We start from the raw sequence: 27,940 nt of genomic DNA on the forward strand, positions 1-27,940 counted from the left end.
GGCATAGAAAATTAGTAAAACCTTATATTATGGTAACAGAACTCTATGTGAGAATACTAAAGAGAAAAATATTCACATGTCGTGATATAGTTTTATAGGCTAATTGTCACTGCACATAGGTGCAGCCTCTCCAATACCTTCCATCTATCTTCCAGCCCCCCCAAAACTACCGGTCTACCTGCACAGAGACCCAACCAGCCCCCCATCTACCCCCAAACAACGCTGCATCTTCTATCTCTCCACCTGCATTGCTAGCACCCCCCCAATATGTCCAACAGTTCTTTTTCCACAATAAAGCATGACATAGCAACAGCACAACTGTCTCTAGGTGGCCTCTGATCCATTTAAGAACAGTCTTTGTCCATTTAGAGCGCTTCACCTTGACACTTTGCTATAATACAGTTCTCCAACAGTTCATTTGTAGTAGGGGTGCTTATCCAGTGTTCTTCCGCAGGGAGATGCTGAAAATCTGATGGTTTGTTCATGGGGTAGACAAGGCAACCAGTGGATCCCCATGGCAAGCAGACACTCGAGTCACAGGGAGTCTAGGAAGTAAACAGAGACAGTACAGGATGAGTACACACCGCAATACAATCACAATTATGTCCAAATAAAACGTCACTTTCATCCTGTCATTTAAAACCAAACAAAATATTGTTGATATATAATACAAACTAAATACATTGATATTTCTCAGAGAATAATTTACAACTTCTCTATATACTTTTAAATGATACTTCATGAACACTAAGCAAGTGAAAACCTGCCAGACTTCATCAAGGGGCTGAATGGTTATGCTATAACTTATGCTAAGGCCTGCCCTGTAGCAAAAATGAAAAAAAAAGGAAAACAGTCAATAAAAATAAAATGAATTTCTTTACACTATCACTTTGAACTTCTAAAAATAAAAGAACCTCATGATGCTTTATTCTGCATGGCTGCTATCTATAATGTTTCTAATTCTCCAATCACGGTCCTAATATTCAACAATCTCATCTGATATAAACACTACTAGTTTACTAATTATTTTATGCAACCTAAATTTTCTCACACTCCTGTATGAGGAAAGAATACAAACAGAACATCATTTAAAACTACAAAATCTTTGCATGCATTGCGCCTGTCACTGCTGCGGCGGCATTCTGGTTTGAGGCCCTGGAAGAGGCCATCCATACAGCTCCATTGACTGAAATTGTTGACAAGCTTAGAACTCTTAAGCTAGCTAACTCATTTGTTTCTGATGCCATTGTTCATTTGACTAAACTAACGGCTAAGAATTCCGGATTCGCCATCCAGGCGCGTAGGGCGCTATGGCTCAAATCCTGGTCAGCTGATGTGACTTCAAAGTCTAAATTACTCAACATTCCTTTCAAGGGGCAGACTTTATTCGGGCCTGGTTTGAAAGAAATTATTGCTGACATTACTGGAGGTAAGGGTCATACCCTTCCTCAGGACAGGGCCAAATCAAAGGCCAAACAGTCTAATTTTCGTGCCTTTCGAAATTCCAAGGCAGGTGCAGCATCAACTTCCTCCGCTTCAAGACAAGAGGGAACTTTTGCTCAATCTAAGCAGGCCTGGAAACCTAACCAGTCCTGGAACAAAGGCAAGCAGGCCAGAAAGCCTGCTGCTGCCTCTAAGACAGCATGAAGGAACGGCCCCCTATCCGGCGACGGATCTAGTAGGGGGCAGACTTTTTCTCTTCGCCCAGGCGTGGGCAAGAGATGTTCAGGATCCCTGGGCGTTGGAGATCATATCTCAGGGATATCTTCTGGACTTCAAAGCTTCCCCTCCACAAGGGAGATTTCATCTTTCAAGGTTATCTGCAAATCAGATAAAGAAAGAGGCATTCCTACGCTGTTTGTGGTTCCCAAAAAAGAGGGAACCTTCAGACCAATTTTGGATCTAAAGATCTTAAACAAATTCCTCGGAGTTCCATCTTTCAAAATGGAAACTATTCGGACCATCCTACCCATGATCCAAGAGGATCAGTACATGACCACAGTGGACTTAAAGGATGCCTACCTTCACATACCGATTCACAAAGATCATCATCGGTTCCTAAGGTTTGCCTTTCTAGACAGGCATTACCAATATGTAGCTCTTCCCTTCGGGTTGGCTACAGCCCCGAGAATCTTTACGAAGGTTCTGGGCTCACTTCTGGCGGTTCTAAGACCGCGAGGCATAGCGGTGGCTCCGTATCTAGACGGCATCCTGATACAGGCGTCAAGCTTTCAAATTGCCAAGTCTCATACAGAGATAGTTCTGGCATTTCTGAGATCGCACGGGTGGAAAGTGAATGAGGAAAAGAGTTCTCTATCCCCACTCACAAGAGTCTCCTTCTTAGGGACTCTTATAGATTCTGTAGAGATGAAAATTTACCTGACGGAGTCCAGGTTATCAAAGCTTCTAAATGCTTGCCGTATTCTTCATTCCATTCCGCGCCCTTCGGTGGCTCAGTGTATGGAGGTGATCGGCTTAATGGTAGCGGCAATGGACATAGTGCCATTTGCGCGCCTACATCTCAGACCGCTGCAATTATGCATGCTAAATCAGTGGAATGGGGATTACACAGATTTGTCCCCTCTGCTAAATCTGGATTAAGAGACCAGAGATTCTCTTCTCTGGTGGATGTCTCGGGTCCACCTGTCCGAGGGTATGACCTTTTTGCAGGCCAGATTGGACAATTGTAACAACAGATGCCAGCCTTCTAGGTTGGGGTGCAGTCTGGAACTCCCTGTAGGCACAGGGATCGTGGACTCAGGAGGAGAAACTCCTTCCGATAAATATTCTGGAGTTAAGAGCAATATTCAATGCTCTTCTGGCTTGGCCTCAGTTAGCAACACTGAGGTTCATCAGATTTCAGTCGGACAATATCACGACTGTGGCTTACATCAACCATCAAGGGGGAACCAGGAGTTCCCTAGCGATGTTAGAAGTCTCAAAAATAATTCACTGGGCAGAGACTCACTCTTGCCACCTGTCAGCAATCCATATCCCAGGCGTGGAGAACTGGGAGGCGGATTTTCTAAGTCGTCAGACTTTTCACCCGGGGGAGTGGGAACTCCATCCGGAGGTGTTTGCTCAGTTGATTCATCGTTGGGGCAAACCAGAGTTGGATCTCATGGCGTCTTGCCAGAACGCCAAGCTTCCTTGTTACGGATCCAGGTCCAGGGACCCAGAAGCGACGCTGATAGATGCTCTAGCAGCGCCTTGGTTCTTCAACCTGGCTTAGGTGTTTCCACCGTTTCCTCTGCTCCCTCGACTGATTGCCAAAATCAAACAGGAGAGAGCATCGGTGATTCTAATAGCGCTTGCGTGGCCACGCAGGACCTGGTATGCAGACCTAGTGGACATGTCATCCTTTCCACCATGGACTCTGCCTCTAAGACAGGACCTTCTAATACAAGGTCCTTTCAATCATCCAAATCTAATTTCTCTGAGACTGACTGCATGGAGATTGAACGCTTGATTCTATCAAAGCGTGGCTTCTCCGAGTCAGTCATTGATACCTTAATACAGGCACGAAAGCCTGTTACCATTAAAATCTATCACAAGATATGGCGTACATATCTTTACTGGTGTGAATCCAAGAATTACTCATGGAGTAAGGTTAGGATTCCTAGGATATTGTCCTTTCTCCAAGAGGGTTTGGACAAAGGATTATCAGCTAGTTCCTTAAAGGGACAGATTTCTGCTCTGTCTATTCTTTTGCACAAGCGTCTGGCAGAAGTTCCAGACGTCCAGGCATTTTGTCAGGCTTTGGTTAGAATTAAGCCTGTGTTTAAAACAGTTGCTCCCCCATGGAGCTTAAACTTGGTTCTTCAAGGAGTTCCGTTTGAACCCCTTCATTCCATTGATATTAAGCTTTTATCTTGGAAAGTTCTGTTTTTGATGGCTATTTCCTCGGCTCGGAGAGTCTCTGAGCTATCTGCCTTACAATGTGATTCTCCTTATCTGATTTTTCATGCAGATAAGGTAGTTCTGCGTACCAAACCTGGGTTTTTACCTAAGGTGGTTTCTAACAAGAATATCAATCAAGAGATTGTTGTTCCATCATTGTGTCCTAATCCTTCTTCAAAGAAGGAACGTCTTTTACATAATCTGGACGTAGTCCGTGCCTTGAAGTTTTACTTACAAGCTACTAAAGATTTTCATCAAACATCTTCCCTGTTTGTCGTTTATTCTGGACAGAGGAGAGGTCAAAAAGCTTCGGCAACCTCTCTTTCCTTTTGGCTTCTGAGTATTATACGCCTAGCCTATGAGACTGCTGGACAGCAGCCCCCTGAAAGAATTACAGCTCATTCTACTAGAGCTGTGGCTTCCACCTGGGCCTTTAAAAATGAGGCCTCTGTTGAACAGATTTGCAAGGCCGCGACTTGGTCTTCGCTTCACACTTTTTCAAAATTTTACAAATTTGATACTTTTGCTTCTTCGGGGGCTGTTTTTGGGAGAAAGGTTCTTCAGGCAGTGGTTCCTTCCGCTTAATCCCTGCCTTGTCCCTCCCATCATCCGTGTACTTTAGCTTTGGTATTGGTATCCCATAAGTAATGGATGATCCGTGGACTGGATACACTTAACAAGAGAAAACATAATTTATGCTTACCTGATACATTTATTTCTCTTGTAGTGTATCCAGTCCACGGCCCGCCCTGTCATTTTAAGGCAGGTCTAAAATTTAATTAAACTACAGTCACCACTGCACCCTATGGTTTCTCCTTTCTCTGTTTGTTTCGGTCGAATGACTGGATATGGCAGTTAGGGGAGGAGCTATATAGCAGCTCTGCTGTGGGTGATCCTCTTGCAACTTCCTGTTGGGAAAGAGAATATCCCATAAGTAATGGATGATCCGTGGACTGGATACACTACAAGAGAAATATCAGGTAAGCATAAATTATGTTTTTATCTTCATCTTTTCTTTCTTTAAGGCTTTACTGCATTCAATCTTTAATCTTTTGAAGAGTGCACTTATTGAATTTTGCCTGTACAGATTTTACCTAAATATGGAAACTCAAAAATAATTCATTTAGTGTCTTTTAATCTCTGGATACAGCTGCATACTCTCATCCTGCAAATACAAATATAGTGTTAAGAACCAAATAGAAAAATAAAACATTTTAGGCATCTGAAATATGAGAGCAACATAAAACACAGAAAAACAATGAAGAGATATAATCCACCAGGGAGGGAAAAAGGAGTGGGATCTGGGTATACAGGCTACGACAGGGGTGGCCATCAAGGTAGATGATGTCCGTGGCCAGATTCCCAATGAAGGAAAGTTCTAGACAAACCTAGGGACGTAGTGCATCCTGCATAGGGATAAGACAGGGAAATTTAGGGCACAGCTGGTGGTTAGGCAATAACATTGTAAGAGGGGATTCAACACGTTTTAGGTTCACCTCCTAAAAACAATCACCCCATTACATAAAGATACTCATCAATACTCATCAATACTTCCCCCTTGTTTGCGTGAAACATCCCATGTGACACGCAAACACAACATAACAAGAAACTAAACGACAAATCATGCACTCCACTCATGCAGAGACAATTCTCAATAGAAAGCAAAATCAAATACACTTCACTATTCAATATGCTGTCCATACAGCACGCTTCCACACGCAGTCACAAAAGAGAAAAACATAACAAACAAACATTGAAAACCAATTGTTCTTTTCTTTCACAAAACAAAACACTAGCTGCCGACACAAACTTCAAACAACCACAATTAACCTGAAATTCAACACATATTCTGACATTCGCTGAAACGCAGCACTCACAAAACACTACAAATAATTAAAAACATCCCATAAGAACCATCTATACCCTGGCTCTGCAACGTCTACTATGTACAAAACTTTGATATCACACAAATAAAGCAATCACTGCAGATGCTCAAGAAATTTCAGTTGCATATTGTACAAATAAAATTTTGCTTATTTGGGAAAGATCAGATAGCCATGGTACAGCCACAGTTCTCCTGCCGCATGCACCATGCAAATCCACTGTTAAAGGGACATACTAGTATAAATGAAACTTTCATTATGCAGATAGGACTTTTAATTGTAACCAACTTTCCAATGTACTTTGATCATCAAAATCACTTTTTTCCTCTTGGTATTCTTAGATTAAACTAAACATAGGTAGGCTCATATGCTAATTTCTAGCATTATTATCTATAAGCAGATCCCATTCCTCCACACAATAATAGCCACAATAATAACATGCATAGCCACTTAATATTTTCTAAGCACAGCACAATTTTATAGCAGCAAAACACAAATAACCAAAGCAAGCATCAGATATCAACATGAGTTTCAGGTGGGTAACAAAACTCTATTATGGGAATGAATATGGGAAACTTTAACACACGTGAGACTCACTCACTGCCAACTTTCACGGGGGAGCTTAACTTAAAATTTACCGTCAAATGGCATTTATTTCTTGCGCGCTTATCACAGACAGGACTACAATGCCTGTCGTAAACCAGCCCAGGACTATCAACCTGGCTGGAGGGGTTATCACAACTGCCGGCAGGACTTTAACCTCCGCAAACCTGCGCCTCAACCACAGGAACCCCTTAACCCTTTATCATATATTATTAACACCTATTACCAGACTAAATTTAGGTTCAGATTCACAGAAGGAAAGCATGGTAAAAGCACTCATACTCACCCACTGCGAATCCCACATAACTGACACCAAAATTGTTAGGTGTTATCCCCAGGGGGGGGGGGGGGGGAGTGTCAGGTCAGGCCGAAGCCGTGGGCCCACTGTACCACCTGAGGCAGATGTAGATTATCTGATAAGGATCCCTTAGAATGACTCAGACCACGCAGCAATATGATCTAAAGCCAATCATGTTTATTGAACAGCGCAAGCCTATCTTATAGACTTCAGTAACAGCATACAGGGTTAAGGGGATGACACGTTAGGACCGCGTCATTTTACACAGTTATACAGAGTTACACAGTGTGATTCTGGAAATTCACTAGCTCTTAAACAATAATCTACAGTCATAATAAACCATGCATCTGCAGAGACACCAAGGTCGCTGGACCATCTTATTGATATTATATTCTTCTGGGCGTACAGCCAGGAAGCTTCTACAAGGCCGAAGAGCTAAGGAAAGTACCATAACAAGCACATAGTTCCCACTACATAATAACCTATTATAATAAAGTCTAATCATTACAAAATGGATGCTAATCATCACAAGATGGCTGCGAGGAACAAGATGGCGCCCAAAAACAAGATGGCGCTAGTCAGGTTCACATTAACCCCTAACACCATTGTTTTCAAGTTGTTTGTTAGCACAATGTGCAGAGTTTTGCAAATCATTAAAGGGATAGTCTAGTCAAAATTAAACTTTCATAATTCAGATATAGCATGCACTTTTAAGCAAAAATATAAGTTTAAGAGCCTACCCATTTTTGGTTCAGAACCTGGGTAGTGCTTGTTGATTGGTGTCTAAATGTAACCACCAATCAGCAAGCGCTACCCAGGTGCTGAACCAAAAATGGTCCGGCTCTTAAACTTATATTCTTTTTCAAATATAGATACCAAGAGAATGAAGAAAAATGTATAATAGGAGTAAATTAGAAAGTTGCTTTAAATTGAATGCTCTATCTGAATCATGAAAGTTTAATTTTGGCTAGACTATCCCTTTAATAAAGTGACTGTTTTAAATTCGTTGACATTCTGTTATATTGAACAGCAGACACACATCAGTGGGATGGAAGGGGCTTGAAAATAGCAGTTTGAGAATAAGTAAGATATTAAAAACTTCTTGACTTGAATAACTAGTACAGTATATTTTTATGGTAGTTGAAATGTTCAGGTATAGAGCTGGAAGTAAATAGGTCTTCCCTAACTGATCTTTTATTTTCTTGACTACAGGTTGGAATGCCTAGCTGTAGCAGTGCTATGTTCCTCATCTTCCCGATTCTCTTAATATCTATTGTTTTTAAAGGTAAGAAAAAGCAATACTCATTATGGTGGAGATAAAAGCATGAGATTAAAATCCTCCATTTCATAAAAGCAAGATTCATTGAATTATTGTATATAAAATTAGAAAATCTATGCAAGTATCTTGGCTTCTTTTACCCCAGAAGTACTCTGTATACATTGTTACCAATGAACCAGAGAACTCTGGGTAAGATATGAAAATTAGACATAAAATATCTCATGATTTTTGCTTAAACTGGCAGTAAACCTAGAAAATAATGTTATATAATTCTTCACATAGTGCAGAATTATATAACATTATATTAGTGCTAGCTTTATGTAAGATAATATTGCCGGTGAAATTTTTATTAAAAAAGAGGGTTTTCTCTTGTTAAGTGTATCCAGTCCACGGATCATCCATTACTTATGGGATATTCTCCTTCCCAACAGGAAGCTGCAAGAGGATCACCCACAGCAGAGCTGCCACATAGCTCCTCCCCTCACTGCCATATCCAGTCATTCTCTTGCAACTCTCAACAAAGATGGAGGTAGTAAGAGGAGAGTGGTGTATTATAGTTAGTTTTTTAACTTCAATCAAAAGTTTGTTATTTTTAAATGTTACCGGAGTGTACTATTTTATCTCAGGCAGCATTAGAAGAAGAATCTGCCTGCGGTTTCTATGATCTTAGCAGAAGTAACTAAGATCCACTGCTGTTCTCACATATTCTGAGGAGTGAGGTAACTTCAGAGGGGGAATGGCGTGCAGGTTATCCTGCAATAAGGTATGTGCAGTTAACATATTTCTAGGGATGGAATTTGCTAGAAAAATGCTGCTGATACCGGATTAATGTAAGTTAAGCCTAAATACAGTGATTTAATAGCGACTGGTATCAGGCTTATTACCAGAGATACATACTCTTATAAAAGTGCAATATAAAACGTTTGCTGGCATGTTAATCGTTTTTATATATGCTTGGTGATAAAACTTATTGGGGCCTAGTTTTTTTCCACATGGCTGGCTTGATTTTTGCCTAGAAACAGTTTCCTGAGGCTTTCCACTGTTGTAATATGAGTGGGAGGGGCCTATTTTAGTGTTTTTCTGCACTGCTAAAATTACAGACAGAGACACTCAGCTTCCCTCTGCATGATACAGGACATCTCTGAAGGGCTCAAAAGGCTTCAAAAGTCGTGTTTGAGGAGGTTAACAACCACAGTAGTTCTGTGGCAGTTGTTGTGACTAGTTTTAAAAACGTTTTTTTCATTTATTATTCCATTTTTGGTATTAAGGGGTTAATCATCCATTTTGCAAGTGGGTGCAATGCTCTGCTAACTTGTTACATACACTGTAAAAATTTCGTTAGTGTAACTGCCTTTTTTCACTGTTATTTCAAATTTTGACAAAATTTGTTTTTCTTAAAGGCACAGTAACGTTTTTTATATTGCTTGTTTAACTTGATGCAAAGTGTTTTCCAAGCTTGCTAGTCTCATTGCTAGTCTGTACAAACATGTCTGACATAGAGGAAACTACTTGTTCATTATGTTTAAAAGCCATGGTGGAGCCCCATAGGAGAATGTGTACTAAATGTATTGATTTCACCTTAAACAGTAAAGATCATTCTTTATCTATAAAAGAAATGTCACCAGAGGGTTCTGTCGAGGGGGAAGTTATGCCGACTAACTCTCCCCACGTGTCGGACCCTTTGCCTCCCGCTCAAGGGACACACGCTAATATGGCGCCAAGTACATCAGGGACGCCCATAGCGATTACTTTGCAGGACATGGCTGCGATCATGGATAATACCCTGTCAGCGGTATTAGCCAGATTGCCTGAATTAGGAGGCAAGCGCGATAGCTCTGGGGTTAGACGAGATACAGAGCGCGTAGATGCTGTAAGAGCCATGTCTGATACTGCGTCACAATATGCAGAACCTGAGGACGGAGAGCTTCAGTCTGTGGGTGACATCTCTGACTCGGGGAAACCTGATTCAGAGATTTCTAATTTTAAATTTAAGCTTGAGAACCTCTGTGTATTGCTTGGGGAGGTGTTAGCTGCTCTGAATGACTGTGACACAATTGCAGTGCCAGAGAAATTGTGTAGGCTGGATAAATACTATGCAGTGCCGGTGTGTACTGATGTTTTTCCAATACCTAAAAGGTTTACAGAAATTATTAGTAAGGAGTGGGATAGACCCGGTGTGCCGTTTTTCCCCCCCTCCTATATTTAGAAAAATGTTTCCCATAGACGCCACTACACGGGACTTATGGCAGACAGTCCCTAAGGTGGAGGGAGCAGTTTCTATTTTAGCAAAGCGTACCACTATCCCGGTTGAGGACAGTTGTGCTTTTTCAGATCCAATGGATAAAAAATTAGAGGGTTACCTTAAGAAAATGTTTATTCAACAAGGTTTTCTTTTACAGCCCCTTGCATGCATTGCGCCTGTCACTGCTGCGGCGGCATTCTGGTTTGAGGCCCTGGAAGAGGCCATCCATACAGCTCCATTGACTGAAATCATTGACAAGCTTAGAACACTTAAGCTAGCTAACTCATTTGTTTCTGATGCCATTGTTCATTTGACTAAACTAACGGCTAAGAATTCCGGATTCGCCATCCAGGCGCGTAGGGCGCTATGGCTTAAATCCTGGTCAGCTGACGTGACTTCAAAGTCTAAATTACTCAACATTCCTTTCAAAGGGCAGACCTTATTTGGGCCTGGTTTGAAAGAAATTATTGCTGACATTACTGGAGGTAAGGGTCATACCCTTCCTCAGGACAGGGCCAAATCAAGGGCCAAACAGTCTAATTTTCGTGCCTTTCGAAATTTCAAGGCAGGTTCAGCATCAACTTCCTCTGCTTCAAAACAAGAGGGAACTTTTGCTCAATCCAAGCAGGCCTGGAAATCTAACCAGCCCTGGAACAAGGGCAAGCAGGCCAGAAAGCCTGCTGCTGCCCCCAAGACAGCATGAAGGAACGGCCCCCTATCCGGCAACGGATCTAGTAGGGGGCAGACTTTCTCTCTTCGCTCAGGCGTGGGCAAGAGATGTTCAGGATCCCTGGGCGTTGGAGATCATATCTCAGGGATATCTTCTGGACTTTAAAGCTTCTCCTCCACAGGGGAGATTTCACCTTTCAAGATTATCTGCAAACCAGATAAAGAAAGAGGCATTCCTACGCTGCGTGCAAGACCTCCTAGTAATCCATCCAGTTCCGCGGACGGAACAAGGACAGGGTTTTTATTCAAATCTGTTTGTGGTTCCCAAAAAAGAGGGAACCTTCAGACAAATTTTGGATCTAAAGATCTTAAACAAATTCCTCAGAGTTCCATCATTCAAGATGGAAACTATTCGGACCATCTTACCCATGATCCAAGAGGGTCAGTACATGACCACAGTGGACTTAAAGGATGCCTACCTTCACATTCCGATTCACAAGAATCATCATCGGTTCCTGAGATTTGCCTTTCTAGACAGGCATTACCAATTTGTAGCTCTTCCCTTCAGGTTGGCTACAGTCCCAAGAATTTTTACAAAGGTTCTGGGCTCTCTTCTGGCAATTCTAAGACCCCGAGGCATAGCGGTAGCTCCTTATCTAGACAACATCCTGATACAGGCGTCAAGCTTTCAAATTGCCAAGTCTCACACAGAGATAGTTCTGGCATTTCTGAGGTTGCATGGGTGGAAAGTGAACAAAGAAAAGAGTTCTCTATCTCCTCTCACAAGGGTTTCCTTCCTAGGGACTCTTATAGATTCTGTAGAAATGAAAATTTACCTGACGGAGTCCAGGTTATCAAAACTTCTAAATGCTTGCCGTGTTCTTCACTCCACTCCGCGCCCTGCGGTGGCTCAGTGCATGGAGGTAATCGGCTTAATGGTAGCGGCAATGGACATAGTGCCATTTGCGCGCCTGCATCTCAGACCACTGCAATTATGCATGCTCAGTCAGTGGAATGGGGATTACACAGATTTGTCCCCTCTACTAAATCTGGATCAGGAAACCAGAGATTCTCTTCTCTGGTGGTTATCTCGGGTCCATCTGTCCAAGGGTATGACCTTTCGCAGACCAGATTGGACGATTGTAACAACAGATGCCAGCCTTCTAGGTTGGGGTGCAGTCTGGAACTCCCTGAAGGCTCAGGGATCGTGGAATCAGGAGGAGAAACTCCTCCCAATAAATATTCTGAAGTTAAGAGCAATATTCAATGCTCTTCTAGCTTGGCCTCAGTTAGCAACCCTGAGGTTCATCAGATTTCAGTCGGACAACATCACGACTGTGACTTACATCAACCATCAAGGGGGAACCAGGAGTTCCCTAGCGATGTTAGAAGTCTCCAAGATAATTCTCTGGGCAGAGTCTCACTCTTGCCACCTATCAGCAATCCATATCCCAGGTGTAGAGAACTGGGAGGCGGATTTTCTAAGTCGTCAGACTTTTCATCCGGGGGAGTGGGAACTCCATCCGGAAGTGTTTGCTCAATTGGTTCATCGTTGGGGCAAACCAGAACTGGATCTCATGGCGTCTCGCCAGAACGCCAAGCTTCCTTGTTACGGATCCAGGTCCAGGGACCCGGAAGCGACGCTGATAGATGCTCTAGCAGCTCCTTGGTTCTTCAACCTGGCTTATGTGTTTCCACCGTTTCCTCTGCTCCCTCGACTGATTGCCAAAATCAGACAGGAGAGGGCATCGGTGATTCTGATAGCGCCTGCGTGGCCACGCAGGACCTGGTATGCAGACCTAGTGGACATGTCATCCTTTCCACCATGGACTCTGCCTCTGAGACAAGACCTTCTCATACAAGGTCCTTTCAATCATCCGAATCTGATTTCTCTGAGACTGACTGCATGGAGATTGAGCGCTTGATTCTATCAAGGCGTGGCTTCACCGAGTCAGTCATTGATACCTTAATACAGGCACGAAAGCCTGTCACCAGGAAAATCTACCACAAGATATGGCGTAAATATCTTCATTGATGTGAATCCAAGAATTACTCATGGAGTAGGGTTAGGATTCCTAGGATATTGTCCTTCCTCCAAGAGGGTTTGGACAAAGGATTATCAGCTAGTTCTTTAAAGGGACAGATTTCTGCTCTGTCTATTCTTTTACACAAGCGTCTGGCAGAAGTTCCAGACGTTCAGGCATTTTGTCAGGCTTTAGTTAGAAGTAAGCCTGTGTTTAAACCTGTTGCTCCTCCATGGAGCTTAAACTTGGTTCTTAAAGTTCTTCAAGGGGTTCCGTTTGAACCCCTTCATTCTATTGATATCAAACTTCTATCATGGAAAGTTCTTTTTCTGATGGCTATTTCCTCGGCTCGGAGAGTCTCTGAGTTATCTGCCTTACATTGTGATTCTCCTTATCTGATCTTTCATTCAGATAAAGTAGTTCTGCGTACAAAACCTGGGTTTTTACCCAAGGTGGTTTCTAACAAGAATATCAATCAAGAGATTGTTGTTCCATCATTATGTCCTAATCCTTCTTCAAAGAAGGAACGTCTTTTGCATAATCTAGACGTAGTCCGTGCCTTGAAGTTTTACTTACAAGCTACTAAAGATTTTCGTCAAACATCTAACCTGTTTGTTGTTTACTCTGGACAGAGGAGAGGTCAAAAGGCCTCGGCAACCTCTTTCTTTTTGGCTTCAGAGTATAATCCGTTTAGCTTATGAGACTGCTGGATAGCAGCCCCCTGAAAGGATTACAGCTCATTCCACTAGAGCTGTGGCTTCTACCTGGGCCTTTAAAAATGAGGCTTCTGTTGAACAGATTTGCAAGGCTGTGACTTGGTCTTCGCTTCATACCTTTTCCAAATTTTCCAAATTTGATACTTTTGCTTCTTCGGAGGCTGTTTTTGGGAGAAAGGTTCTTCAGGCAGTGGTTCCTTCCGCTTAATCCCTGCCTTGTCCCTCCCATCATCCGTGTACTTTAGCTTTGGTATTGGTATCCCATAAGTAATGGATGATCCGTGGACTGGATACACTTAACAAGAGAAAACATAATTTATGCTTACCTGATAAATTTATTTCTCTTGTAGTGTATCCAGTCCACGGCCAGCCCTGTCCTTTTAAGGCAGGTCTACATTTTAATTAAACTACAGTCACCACTGCACCCTATGGTTTCTCCTTTCTCGGCTTGTTTCGGTTGAATGACTGGATATGGCAGTGAGGGGAGGAGCTATGTAGCAGCTCTGCTGTGGGTGATCCTCTTGCAGCTTCCTGTTGGGAAGGAGAATATCCCATAAGTAATGGATGATCCGTGGACTGGATACACTACAAGAGAAATAAATTTATCAGGTAAGCATAAATTATGTTTCTCTTGTTAAGTGTGTTCAGTCCACGGGTCATCCATTACTTATGGGATATATTCTCCTTCCCAACAGGAAGTTGCAAGAGGATCACCCAAGCACCCAGTCATTCTCTTGCAACCCTCAACAAAGAAGGAGGTCGCGAGAGGAGCTGGAGTTTTTACTTAACTATTAACTATTAACTATCCTTCAATCAAAAGTTTGTTATTTTAAATGGCACCGGAGTGTGCTGTTTTTCTATCTCAGGCAGTATTTGGAAGAAGAAACTGCCTGCGTTTTTTATCTATGATCTTAGCAGGCGTAACTAAGATCCACTGGCTGTTCTCGACTTTCTGAGGAGTGGGGTAACTTCAGACTGGGAATAGCATGCGGGGTCCTCCGCAAATGAGGTATGTGCGGTACTTTATTTTCTGGGAATGGAATTGACTAAGAAAATACTGCTGTTACCGTATGATGTAAGTACAGCCTTAAATGCAGTAGTAGCAACTGGTATCAGGCTGATAAATGTATGCGCAGTCGAGTTATATTCTAGGGACTAGAATTTGACTGAGAAAATACTGTTAACACTGAAATAATACTTAAGCCTTCTCTGCAGTGGTAGCGACTGGTAGCAGGCTTAGTGATAGCTTTGCATGACATTGAAAAATGTTGTTTTTTAATAAAACGTTTACTGGCATGTTGTTCGTTTTTTTGTGAGGTACTTTGGTGATAAATCGCTTTGGGCATGATTTTTTCCACATGGCTAACATATTTTTCTGCATGGAAACCGTTATATCAGGGTTCCCACTGTTGTGATTGGAGTGGGAGGGCCCTTGTTTTAGCGCCTTGTTGCGCAGTTAAAATTATTGCACAGTCTTTCTGCTTCTTCCTCCTTGATCCAGGACGTCTCTAGAGAGCTCAGGGGTCTGCAAATTTCATTTGTGAGGGAGGTAATCAGTCACAGCAGATCTGTGACAGTGTGCTGACTGTGATTAAGAGCGTTAAATCTTAATTGATATCTGTTTTATCCGTTTTGGGTATCGAGGGGTTAATCATCCTTTTGCTAATGGGTGCAATCCTCTGCTAATAGTACACTTCTTGTTAAGAATTGTTTACTTATATCTGTATTTTTGAAGCGCTGCAGCGTTTTTTATATTGCTTGTAAAACTTATTGAAAGTGATTTCCAAGCTTGTTAGTTTTCATTGCTAAGTCTGTTTTAACATGTCTGATTCAGAGGAAACTGTTTGTTCATCATGTTCAAAAGCCAATGTGGAGTCAATCTGTACCGATAAAGAAGCTATCACCAGACAACGAGGGGGAAGTTATGCCACCTAACTCTCCTCACGTGTCAGTACCTGCGTCTCCCGCTCGGGAGATGCGTAGGATTGAGACACCTAGTACATCTAGGCCCTTACAAATCACTTTACATGATATGGCTAATGTTATGAAAGAAGTATTATATAATATGCCCAAATTAAGGGGCAAACGCGATAGCTCTGGGTTAAGGACAGAGCGCGCTGATGACACGAGAGCCATGTCTGATACTGCGTCACAACTTGCAGAACATGAGGACGGTGAGCTTCATTCTGTCGGTGACGGTTCTGATTCGGGGAGACCGGATTCCGAAATTTCAAATTTTAAATTTAAGCTTGAGAACCTCCGTGTGTTACTAGGGGAGGTATTAGCGGCTCTGAATGATTGCGACACGGTGGCAATTCCAGAGAAATTGTGTAGGTTGGATAGATACTATGCGGTACCGGTGTGTACTGACGTTTTTCCTATACCAAAAAGACTTACAGAAATTATCAGTAAGGAGTGGGATAAACCCGGTGTGCCTTTTTCCCCTCCCCCGATATTTAGAAAAATGTTCCCTATAGACGCCACCACACGAGACTTATGGCAGACGGTCCCTAAGGTGGAGGGAGCAGTTTCTACGTTAGCCAAGCGTACCACTATCCCGGTGGAGGATAGCTGTGCTTTCTCAGATCCAATGGATAAAAAATTAGAGGGTTATCTTAAGAAATTTTTTGTTCAACAGGGTTTTATATTGCAGCCTCTTGCATGCATTGCGCCTGTCGCGGCTGCAGCGGCATTCTGGTTTGAGTCTCTGTAAGAGGCAATTCGCACAGAGCCGTTGGATGAGGCCTTGAGCAAAGTTAGAACCCTTAAGCAAGCTAATGCGTTTGTTTCAGATGCCGTAGTACATCTAACCAAACTTACGGCTAAAAATTCTGGATTCGCCATACAGGCGCGCAGAGCACTCTGGCTTAAATCCTGGTCAGCGGATGTAACTTCCAAGTCTAAACTACTTAACATTCCTTTCAAAGGGCAGACCTTATTCGGGCCCGGCTTGAAGGAAATTATTGCTGACATTACGGGAGGTAAGGGCCACGCCCTTCCTCAGGACAGGGCCAAACAGTCTAATTTTCGTGCCTTTCGTAACTTCAAGGCAGGAGCAGCATCGACTTCCTCCGCTCCAAAACAGGAAGGAACTACTGCTCGTTACAGACAAGATTGGAAAGGCAACCAGTCATGGAACAAGGGCAAGCAGGCCAGAAAGCCTACTCCCGCCCCTAAGACAGCATGAAGTCAGGGCCCCCTATCCAGAGATGGATTTAGTGGGGGGCAGACTTTCTCTCTTTGCCCAGGCTTGGGCAAGAGATGTGCAGGATCCCTGGACGTTAAAGATTATATCTCAGGGATACCTTCTGGATTTCAAATCCTCTCCTCCACAAGGGAGGTTCCATCTTTGAGGTTATCAACAAACCTAGTAAAGAGAGAGGCATTTCTACAATGTGTACAAGACCTCTTAATCATGGGGGTGATCCACTCAGTTCCGCGATCGGAACAGGGACAAGGATTTTACTCAAATCTATTTGTGGTTCCCAAAAAAGAGGGAACCTTCAGACCAATCTTGGACTTAAAGATCTTAAACAAATTCCTAAGGGTACCATCGTTCAAGATGGAAACCATTCGAACCATCCTACCCATGATCCAAGAGGGTCAATATATGACCACGGTGGACTTAAAGGATGCTTACCTTCATATACCGATTCACAAAGATCATTATCGGTACCTGAGGTTTGCCTTTCTAGACAGGCATTACCAGTTTGTGGCTCTTCCCTTCGGGTTAGCCACGGCCCCGAGAATTTTTACGAAGGTTCTGGGCTCACTTCTGTCGGTACTAAGACCACGAGGCATAGCGGTGGCTCCGTACCTAGACGACATTCTGATACAAGCGTCAAGTTTTCAGAATGCAAAGTCTCATACAGAGATAGTTCTAGCATTTCTGAGGTTGCATGGGTGGAAAGTGAACGTGGAAAAGAGTTCTCTGTTACCACTCACACGGGTTCCTTTTCTAGGGACTCTTATAGATTCTGTAGAGATGAAGATTTACCTGACGGAGTCCAGGTTATCAAAGATTCTCAATGCTTGCCGTGTCCTTCATTCCATTCCAAGCCCATCGGTAGCTCAGTGCATGGAGGTAATCGGCTTAATGGTAGCGGCAATGGACATAGTGCCATTTGCGCGCCTGCATCTCAGACCGCTGCAACTATGCATGCTCAGTCAATGGAACGGGGATTACTCAGATCTGTCCCCTTTGCTAAATCTGGACCAGGAGACCAGAGATTCGCTTCTCTGGTGGTTGTCACCGGTTCATCTGTCCAAAGGAATGACCTTTCGCAGGCCAGATTGGACGATTGTAACAACGGATGCCAGCCTTCTAGGCTGGGGAGCAGTCTGGAATTCCCTGAAGGCTCAGGGATCGTGGACTCAGGAGGAGAAACTCCTCCCAATAAACATTCTAGAATTAAGAGCAATATTCAATGCTCTTCTGGCTTGGCCTCAGTTAGCAAAGCTGAGGTTCATCAGATTTCAGTCGGACAATATCACGACTGTGGCTTACATCAATCATCAAGGGGGAACCAGGAGTTCCCTAGCGATGTTGGAAGTCTCGAAGATAATTCGCTGGGCAGAGTCTCACTCTTGCCACCTGTCAGCGATTCACATCCCAGGCGTAGAGAACTGGGAGGCGGATTTCCTAAGTCGCCAGACTTTTCATCCGGGAGAGTGGGAACTTCACCAGGAGGTATTTGCTCAACTGATTCGTCGTTGGGGCAAACCAGATCTGGATCTCATGGCATCTCGCCAGAACGCGAAGCTTCCTTGTTACGGATCCAGGTCCAGGGACCCGGGAGCGGTGCTGGTAGATGCATTAGCAGCCCCTTGGGTTTTCAACATAGCTTATGTGTTTCCACCATTTCCGTTGCTACCTCGGCTGATTGCCAGGATCAAACAGGAGAGGGCATCGGTAATTCTGATAGCGCCTGCGTGGCCACGCAGGACCTGGTATGAAGACCTAGTGGACATGTCGTCCTGTCCACCATGGTCTCTTCCTCTGAGGCAGGACCTTCTAATTCAGGGTCCTTTCAACCATCCAAACTTAATTTCTCTGAGGCTGACTGCCTGGAAATTGAACGCTTGATTCTATCAAAGCGTGGGTTTTCGGATTCGGTTATTGATACATTAATACAGGCTCGGAAACCTGTGACGAGAAAAATTTACCATAAGATATGGCGTAAATATTTATATTGGTGCGAATCCAAGAGTTACTCATGGAGTAAGGTTAGGATTCCTAGGATATTAGCTTTTCTACAAGAGGGTTTAGAAAAGGGTTTATCCGCTAGTTCGCTAAAGGGACAGATTTCAGCTCTGTCTATTCTGTTACACAAACGTCTGGCGGAGCATCCAGACGTCCAGGCCTTTTGTCAGGCTCTGGCTAGAATTAAGCCTGTGTTTAAAGCTGTTGCTCCTCCGTGGAGCTTAAACTTGGTTCTTAAAGTTCTTCAGGGTGTTCCGTTTGAACCCCTTCATTCCATTGATATTAAGCTTTTATCTTGGAAAGTTTTTTGTTTTTGATGGCTATTTCCTCGGCTCGAAGAGTATCTGAGTTATCTGCCTTACATTGTGATTCTCCTTATCTGATCTTTCATTCAGATAAGGTAGTTCTGCCTACTAAACCTGGGTTTTTACCTAAGGTTGTTTCTAACAGGAATATCAATCAAGAGATTGTTGTTCCATCATTGTGTCCTAATCCTTCTTCAAAGAAGGAACGTCTTTTGCATAATCTAGACGTGGTCCATGCTCTGAAGTTCTACTTACAGGCAACTAAAGATTTTAGACAAACTTCTTCTCTGTTTGTCGTTTACTCTGGACAGAGGAGAGGTCAAAAGGCTTCGGCTACCTCTCTCTCTTTTTGGCTTCGTAGCATAATACGTTTAGCCTATGAGACTGCTGGACAGCAGCCTCCTGAAAGAATTACAGCTCATTCCACTAGAGCTGTGGCTTTCACCTGGGCCTTTAAGAATGAGGCCTCTGTTGAACAGATTTGCAAGGCTGCAACTTGGTCTTCACTTCATACTTTTTCCAAATTTTACAAATTTGACACTTTCGCTTCTTCGGAGGCTGGTTTTGGGAGAAAGGTTCTACAGGCAGTGGTTCCTTCTGTTTAATGTTCCTGCCTTGTCCCTCCCATCATCCGTGTACTTAGCTTTGGTATTGGTATCCCATAAGTAATGGATGACCCGTGGACTGAACACCCTTAACAAGAGAAAACATAATTTATGCTTACCTGATAAATTTATTTCTCTTGTAGTGTGTTCAGTCCACGGCCCGCCCTGTCTTTTTTTAAGGCAGGTTCTAAATTTTAAAAATTATAACTCCAGTCACCACTGCACCTTATAGTTTCTCCTTTCTCGTCTTGTTTCGGTCGAATGACTGGATATGACATGTGAGGGGAGGAGCTATATAGCAGCTCTGCTTGGGTGATCCTCTTGCAACTTCCTGTTGGGAAGGAGAATATATCCCATAAGTAATGGATGACCCGTGGACTGAACACACTACAAGAGAAATAAATTTATCAGGTAAGCATAAATTATGTTTTTTCAGACCCACCCTCTGTGCTCTACTGAGCGGGTCTGGATATTCCTGTGAGAGCATCTGGGCAGCTGTCTAGTCACAGCCCGGTCCGATCGCGCCATTACACTCAATGTAGCTTGCTCCCATTTTCAGAATCCACCGGGATGCAGCGAAGACAAATGGAGCATTACATTAAAACCTATAAAAGCCCCCCAAGATAAAATTAACCCCTAATCTAAGAATAAACTACCAATAGCCCTTAAAAGGGCTTTTTTGTAGGGCATTGCCCTAAAGAAATCAGCTCTTTTACATTAAAAATAAACCAAGTCCCCCTAACAGTAAACCCCCCCCCCAGCCACCAAACCCCCCAATATAAAAAAACCTAACACTAAAAAAACCTAAACTACCCATTGCCCCTAAATGGGCATTTGTATGGGCATTGCCCTTAAAAGGGCATTCAGCTCTTTTACAACGCCTAAATTCCAAATCTTAAAAAAAACAAACCCTAACACTAAAGCCCTAAATAGGTACTCACGTTTCCTGAAGTCCGGCGGAGGTGGTCTTCTTCCAGGCGGGTCCATCATCTTCTATTTTATCCACAGCAAAGGCGGAGCGGAGGTGTGGAGTGGTCTTCCCAGATGTGGCAATCCTTGGTGGCGTTCCTCTGCGGCGGCACTCCTCGGAAGCGTGGAGGTTCCTCTTCTTGCGATCGTCCACTGCACATTGAAGATTGAATGCAAAGTAACCCATATTTATTGGGGTACCTTGCATTCCTATTGGCTGTAATTTTTTAAATTAGCCAATAGGATGAGAGCTAAGAAAATCTTATTGGCTGATTTGAACAGCCAATAGGATTTCAGTAGCTCTAATCCTATTGGCAGATTTCAAAATTTCAGCCAATAGGAATGCAAGGTACCCCAGATTGATTGCGGTACCTTTCATTCAATCTTCAGTTTACGACAGACATCGGATGAAGTGGAGCCTCCATGCCACTGAGGAACGCCTCTGCCGAGGACCGCTGCCGAGGACAGCCGTAATTGAGGACCGCCGCTGAGGATCCAGGCATCAGGAACAGAGCTCTGCACCTCCGCTCCGTGCCGTCTTCACTCTGGATGAAGATAGAACATGATGAATCAGTCTGGAAGAAGACCTTCTCCGCCGGACTTTAGGAACAGTGAGTACCTATTTGGGGCTTAGGTTTAGGCTTTTTTATTTTAATTTTTGGGGTGTTTTTTTTTTTAGATTAGGTTTTTTTTGGGCTTGAAAAAGAGCTGATTGTCCTTTTAAGGGCAATGCCCATACAAATGCCCCTTTTTTAGTGTTATTTTTTTCTTTTTTGGGGGGTTTGGTGGGTGGGGTTTTTTTTTTTAACAATAGTTTTTTATTGGTTTTGCAATAGTATGGTATTGGCTAGTTGACCTCTACTTCTACGTCTGCATCTATTAAGCTTTGGGCAGCTGTAGATCTACTGGGTAGCTTTGCCCTCCAGTATAACAATTGGGTCTTGCAATATAGGTGGGGGGGGACTCTATTTAGGGGTGATGGAGTCCCAGTAAAACCTGAGATCTGCATAGAATGCAGACTTGTTTCTTTTGTAGTAGCCATATTCCTCGCATGAGAGCATCTCGTCTGTTTTTTTAATCCACTGTTCTGGTGTTGGAATTGAGGGTGACTTCCAGTGTAGGGCAATGAGGGATTTCGCACAGTTAAGGCCTATGCGTATCAGTGTCTGTCTAATTGTACATTTGATTGGCGGGGTTTCATTTAAGAGGACTAGCCTAGGGCTTAGGGAAAAGTCTGTCTCAACTAATTTTTTCAAGGTATACTCTACACCATGCCAAAGGGGGCCCAATCTTGGACAAGACCACCACATGTGCAACATGGTGCCCTGTCCACCACATCCCCTCCAACAGAATGACGTAGCGGTAGGATAAATGTTATGCAGCCTGGATGGCGTTAAATACCATCGTAGTAATACTTTATAGTTAAGTTCTATGATTTTGGGGGATGTGGAGGAGGTGCGCGTATTCTGGAAGATTTGTAACCATTGTGTGGTATCTAGGGTCGTGCCCAGTTCCTGCTGCCATCGGGCTGTATATGGAGGTAGTGGAGAGGTCTGTGCTTTTTGTAGTAGTACTTTGGCTAGTGACAGTGAGCCCTTAGCAATTTTCTCAGTTAGGCAGATTTGTTCAAATGGGGTTGGGGTTCTGAGGAGGTCTTGCTTATTGTGAGTTGTCTGTATAAAATGTTGTAATTGTGCAAATTTAAGCCATGGAGCAAAGAATCCCCGGAATATTTGTGTAAGCTCTTCTCTAGTCTTAAGTTTACCTTGAGTAAGTAGTCGGGTGATGGGGATGGAATCTAACAGTTCGTGGACTATAGTGTCTTTTTTCCTAGGTTCGTACCCTCCCATTAGTTCTATGTTGGGAAAGATCGGGGTAAGTGGAGATGTTGGGGTGGACAGAGCTGGGGTTGTCTTAAGTAATTGGTCCCATGTGTTAAAGATGTGTCTGTAGAGTGGGGACGTCGCGCATAGGGGGGTGCGTCTGGACCTAGGGAGCCAGCACAAGGGGCCGGGGTTAGGTGATTTAAGCAGCTGTGAGTCAACTGCCACCCAGGCCTTAGAGTCTCTTCTACAATGCCAGTCAAGGATTCTTTGTAGGGTAACCGCTTGGTAGTATAGACGTAGGTCTGGAAGACCCAGCCCCCCACTCTGTAGGGATCTATACATAGTTCCTCTCGGTATTCTCGGGCAGAGTCTTCCCCACACAAAGCTGTTAATGGCTTTTTGCAATTGTTGTATAAAAGCTTTCGGGATTGTGATGGGCATAGCTTGTAGTATATATAGGATTTTGGGGAGTATAGTCATTTTAATTGATTGTATTCTACCCCACCACGATAGTGATTTGTCTTTCCAGGTAGATAATGAGTGCTGGATAGAGTGTAGGAGCGGTTGGTAGTTGAGGGCAAACCATCTGGATGGGTTAGAGGCTAATACTATGCCTAAGTACTTCAAGTGTGAGTTTTGAATTTTAAATGGGCAAGTTTTAATGAAATTTGCAAAGTTCTTGGGGGTCATGGTAATGTTTAAAAGCTCTGATTTAGTGTAGTTGATGAGGAAATGTGAGTAACTACTGAATTTGTCAAATTCTGCGGTTAGACTGGGTAGGGAGAGTGCTGGGGAAGTAAGGGTGAGTAGGACATCATCGGCAAACATGGCCAATTTGTGAGTATCTGGACCAATGGTAATCCCATGAATGTTTGGGTTTTGCCTGACATGGCAAGCCAGGACCTCCATTGTGAGGACGAATAAGATGGGGGATAGAGGGCAGCCCTGCCTTGTCCCGTTGTGTATGTTAAAGCTTTGTGAGAGGACTCCATTAGTGCGGACTTTAGCAGAGGGGCCATTATATAATTGGAAAATGCGCTTGATCATTAGTTCCCTGAAGCCAAAATGTTTTAGTGCGCTGCGTAGGAAGGGCCAATTTAACCTGTCGAAGGCTTTCTCCGCATCAGTGGAGACCAGGACAGCCGGGGTTTGCTGCGTTTTGGCGAATTCCAACAAGTGGAGAACCCGGATCGTATTGTCCCTGGCCTCCCTGAGCGGAACGAAGCCAGCTTGGTCTACGTGTATAAGCGTTGAAAGTACCTTACTAATGCGGCTTGCAAGGATCTTAGCATAAATTTTGATGTCCCCATTTAATAGGGATATAGGGCGGTAATTACCTGGTTCTGTGGGGGCTTTATTAGGCTTAGGGATGACTGAGATATGTGCTTCTAAGAGGTTGGGGGAGAGCATTCCATCTTTGTCTAGGGAGGTAAAAAGATTGGTTAAGTGTGGAGCTAGTAGTGCTTGGAATTGCTTGTAGTATGACGCTGTGAACCCGTCTGGGCCAGGGCTTTTACGAAGGGGTGAACTGTTTATGGCTGTAATAACTTCCTGCAAAGTTATGGGGTCCTCCATCTGCTTGGCTATTTGGTCGGGTAATGTTGGGATATTTGAGTCTTGGATGTAGGAGTCTATTGCCTCATGGTCTGAGGAGTGGGGTGTTATTGGGATGTTATATAGGTTTTTGTAGTAATCGCTGAAGATGTTTGCTATCGACTTACTGTCATGGGTGTAGTCTCCTGGTGTGTTAGGAAGCGCTAGTTTACGGATGAAATTATTATTCGATCGAGCCTTGAGGGCTCTTGCCAGTAGGGGGCCTGCCTTATTGCCTTCTGTGAAGTAGAGTTTTTTTAAATAGATCGCCTTCCTTTGCGCCTCTTTGTTAAGCAGGGCATTCAACTCCTGTCTTGTTTTATATAGTTGTGCTATATGCTGTAAATTGTTTGGTGCTTGCATGTGTAATGTTTCTATCTGTCGAAGTTGTTGGAGCAGTTGCTTGTATTTTGCATTATAATTTTTTAAGAGTATCGCTTTCTGCTTCATAAATTCGCCTCGTATTACCACTTTATGTGCTTCCCATATCAGGGTGGGGGATGTGTTGGGGGTTGCGTTGTGAAGGAAATAGTCTTTAAGTGTACGTGTGATTTTGTCCCTTATTAGGGGCTGTAAAAGGAGGGTTTCATCAAGACGCCAATGTGGGTCAGTTAAGGGTTTGTCTGGTAAAGCCAGGGATAGTGTCATCATCGAGTGGTCTGACCATGGGGTCGGAAGAATATCCGAGGACCTCATCATGGGCATACTCCTCTGGTCAATAAATATGTGGTCTATTCTCGAGTAGGACCTTTGGGGGTTGGAGTAAAACGTGTATGTTTTTTGTGACGGGTGTTGGATTCTCCAAGTATCGAGCAGTGTAGCCTCACGTAATACTCTTATAATTGCTCCCAGAGAGCTTCTGGGTATCGAGCTCTTTTTGGTAGAACAGTCCAAGACTGGTTCCAAAGCTACATTACTATCGCCTGCGAGTATCACTGATCCCTGTACTACCCCCAAAAGGACTCCAATTACTTTTTTGAAGAATCGGGCCTGGCCAGTGTTTGGGGCATAGATGTTTACTAGCGTGACCTGGTGATTATACAGGGTGCCTATTAGTATTAGATATCGTCCCTCATTATCTGTATATTTGCTGGTGAGTTGGAAAGGGATGTTATTTCTGAACAGTATGCCTACGCCATTTCGTTTATTGGGGGCTGAATTAAAGAATCCCACTGGGAAGTGTTTGGAGGAGCACTTTGGTTCCGCCTGTGCGCAAAAATGGGTCTCTTGCAAGAAAATGATTTCTCCTTTGTGTTTATGGAACCAATTTAGTGCAATTGACCTTTTTGTTGGGGAATTAAGGCCCTTAGCATTCTGGGAAATGAGTAATAGTTCAGGTACTGCCATGTGTAGTGTGGGATAAGGTATTTAGGCCAACCTGAATGCGATATATGTGGTCTGCCGTTAGGGGCTTTAGCGCAGTGTCAACTATTTCTATCGATGTACGCTTTGATATTAGGGTGTAGGCCTTAGAGAACTTTGTTTGTGTATGACCATACCTGAGATCCAGGGCACATCCGTGAGGAATTCCAGCTTTGCCTCTAGCATCAATATGAGAGGGGGGGGGGGGGGTAGAGGAGAGGTAGTAGGAGGAGTAGAGTCTCCTGGAGATAGGCTCTGTAGTATCAAAAAGGAAGAGTAAAGGTAAATAACAAATAAACAACAACCATAACAGAACAACAAGTAAAACAAGATCAAACAGGAATACAACAAGTTATTCAATCTATTGGGGGGAGTCATAGTAACTAGAGAAGGTTACTATGGTGGAGCAAATTCCCACTGTGGGTGGGTTTATATATTAATATGAGTTTCGGACTAGGGGAGTAGTGCGGATTTTGCTAGATACCGCTAGGGGACTATATAGTACTAGGGGCATAATACATTTTTCCTGACTTTACAGGTACTTAAATATAATTAAGGTGGTGCACTGCACCAAGTAACAAATACTTAGAAACCCAAACATCAGAGGTGAAGAAGTCAGGTTAGTTCATCTCTTGGAGAGGCTGCTTTTTGGTGTTGTGTGCTTGGTTTCCTAGACACTTTCATCCAGGGAGGTCTTTGCTGTCTTGGAGTCTGTGCTGTTATATTGGCACTGGATGGCGAAGAAGGCCTTGTTAGGAGTGCAGATGGAGCTGGAATATTTAAGCTTTTGCAGAATTGTTCAAGGTCATCTGTCGTGCTGTATGTGATTACTTGAGAGTTGTGTAGTACCTTAAGACAGAATGGGAAACCCCATCTGTATGGTATCTTCAGATCTTGTAGGTGAGTGGTAAGGTACCTTGCCTCTCGCCGTTTGGACAACGTGATGGTGCTTAGGTCAGCAAAAATCTGAACTGTATCTCCCTCAAACAGGATTTGGCGTGTTTTCCGTGAGGCCAGCATAATTCTCTCCTTATCTCTGAAACTTTGGAATCGGATAATTATGTCTCTGGGTGGCTTGTCTTCCGTTGGTTTTGGGCGTAGGGCTCGGTGAGCTCTGTCTAGCGGGATGGCTGGCGTTTCTTCTTGCAAGAGGTGTTTAAATAAAAGTTGGAGGTGTTGCTGGAGTTGAGCAGGCACTACTTTTTCGGAGATACCTCTGACCCTGAGGTTCTGCCGCCTCCCTCTGTTATCTAAGTCCTCAACTTGGTTCTGTAGTTGATGTAGCATATCATCGTGTACCTGCAGGGTACGGTTTTGAATATCTGTATCATTGCTGCATTGCTCCATATCTTCTTCTATCTGTAATACCCTATCGCCCAAGTCAGAGAGATCTCTTTTAACTTCAGTCAGTCCCTCTTTAATAAGTTTGCCCACTTGAGTAAAGAAAGAGGCGAAATCTGCTTTGGTAGGCAAATTTTGGATATCAGCTTTTGTGAGGAGGGTAGGTGTATCTGTGAGGCTGGCAGATGTATCTGTGCTAGGTATATCTTTTTCAGTTTCCGCTATCTCATTTGTGCTTGACATAGAAGTTTCCAACACTTTAAAAAAATTGTCCATTTTTGAGGTGGTAGGTACTAGGCTTTTGTTGGCTTTATCAGGCCTAGGAGTGCGTCTCGACGCCATTTTGGCGCCTCTGTAGTAGATTGGCGAGGGTTTCTCAGTTAGCCGTATAGATCTTTTAATGGACTGGTGCACTCACAAGTGTTATAAAGATAATAAAAGGCTTTAAGCGTTATATTGCTGGTGGTGCTTCAATTCAACACTATCTTGCTAGTTATTTTGTGCTGTAAAGGTTTTCCTTAAATGTCCATTTATCATTTATCAGTAGGCAAGTTTAACATTGTTGTGAGCTTGAAGTGATCGTATCTTTTAAGCTATGTGGGCTGCAGTCTCTTTCACAACCGCGTGGTCTTCATTTAGCTTAAAGAGTGCCTGCTGTGTAATTACATGAGACCCCTATACCGTTGCTTTAAAGTGTGCAGCCTGTGTCTTTATTAATGTGAGCGACCATTATAAGCTGATTTCTGCTCAGGATCTATGGCTGCTAGGTCCACAGGGGCCAGATTACGTTCCGGTCTAGGGGTCTATCTGAGCAATAACAGGGGTAATGTTCGTGCTAGGTCTTTTACATGCCTACCCGGTCTGAGTGTTATCTCAGTATGTCACGCTCCCAGCTTCATATCTGTGTCGCTTGTGCTGCGTTGTCAGTATTTCATGCGATGCGTGCTGAGGCTTGCGGCCTGTTGATCCGCTGGTGTAGTATGGAGAATATTCTTCCCGTGACTTGCATTGGCATTCAAACTATGCTCCCAGTTGGTTAGAGACGATCCGCCATATGTTCTGTCTAACTGTGGCTTAATCGTCCTTAGATAACTGCCATGGAAAGTGCTCCTTCACCCGGAG

At 43.5% G+C, this 27,940-nt stretch overlaps 1 protein-coding gene across 3 annotated transcripts in view; it reads left to right on the plus strand.

The window, feature by feature from the left end:
* The window catches only part of IL27RA (interleukin 27 receptor subunit alpha), a 258,748-nt gene that overhangs the window by 48,849 nt on the left and 181,959 nt on the right, over window positions 1-27,940 (plus strand). For all 3 annotated transcript variants that reach the window (XM_053718171.1, XM_053718173.1, XM_053718172.1), the window contains exon 2: window positions 7,897-7,969. In XM_053718171.1, the coding sequence (XP_053574146.1) occupies window positions 7,903-7,969 (67 nt within the window). In that variant the 5' untranslated portion in view covers window positions 7,897-7,902. The remainder of the gene's footprint in view (window positions 1-7,896; window positions 7,970-27,940) is intronic.

Source organism: Bombina bombina, chromosome 6 (genome assembly GCF_027579735.1).
Source record: "Bombina bombina isolate aBomBom1 chromosome 6, aBomBom1.pri, whole genome shotgun sequence".
Lineage (NCBI taxonomy): Eukaryota > Metazoa > Chordata > Amphibia > Anura > Bombinatoridae > Bombina > Bombina bombina.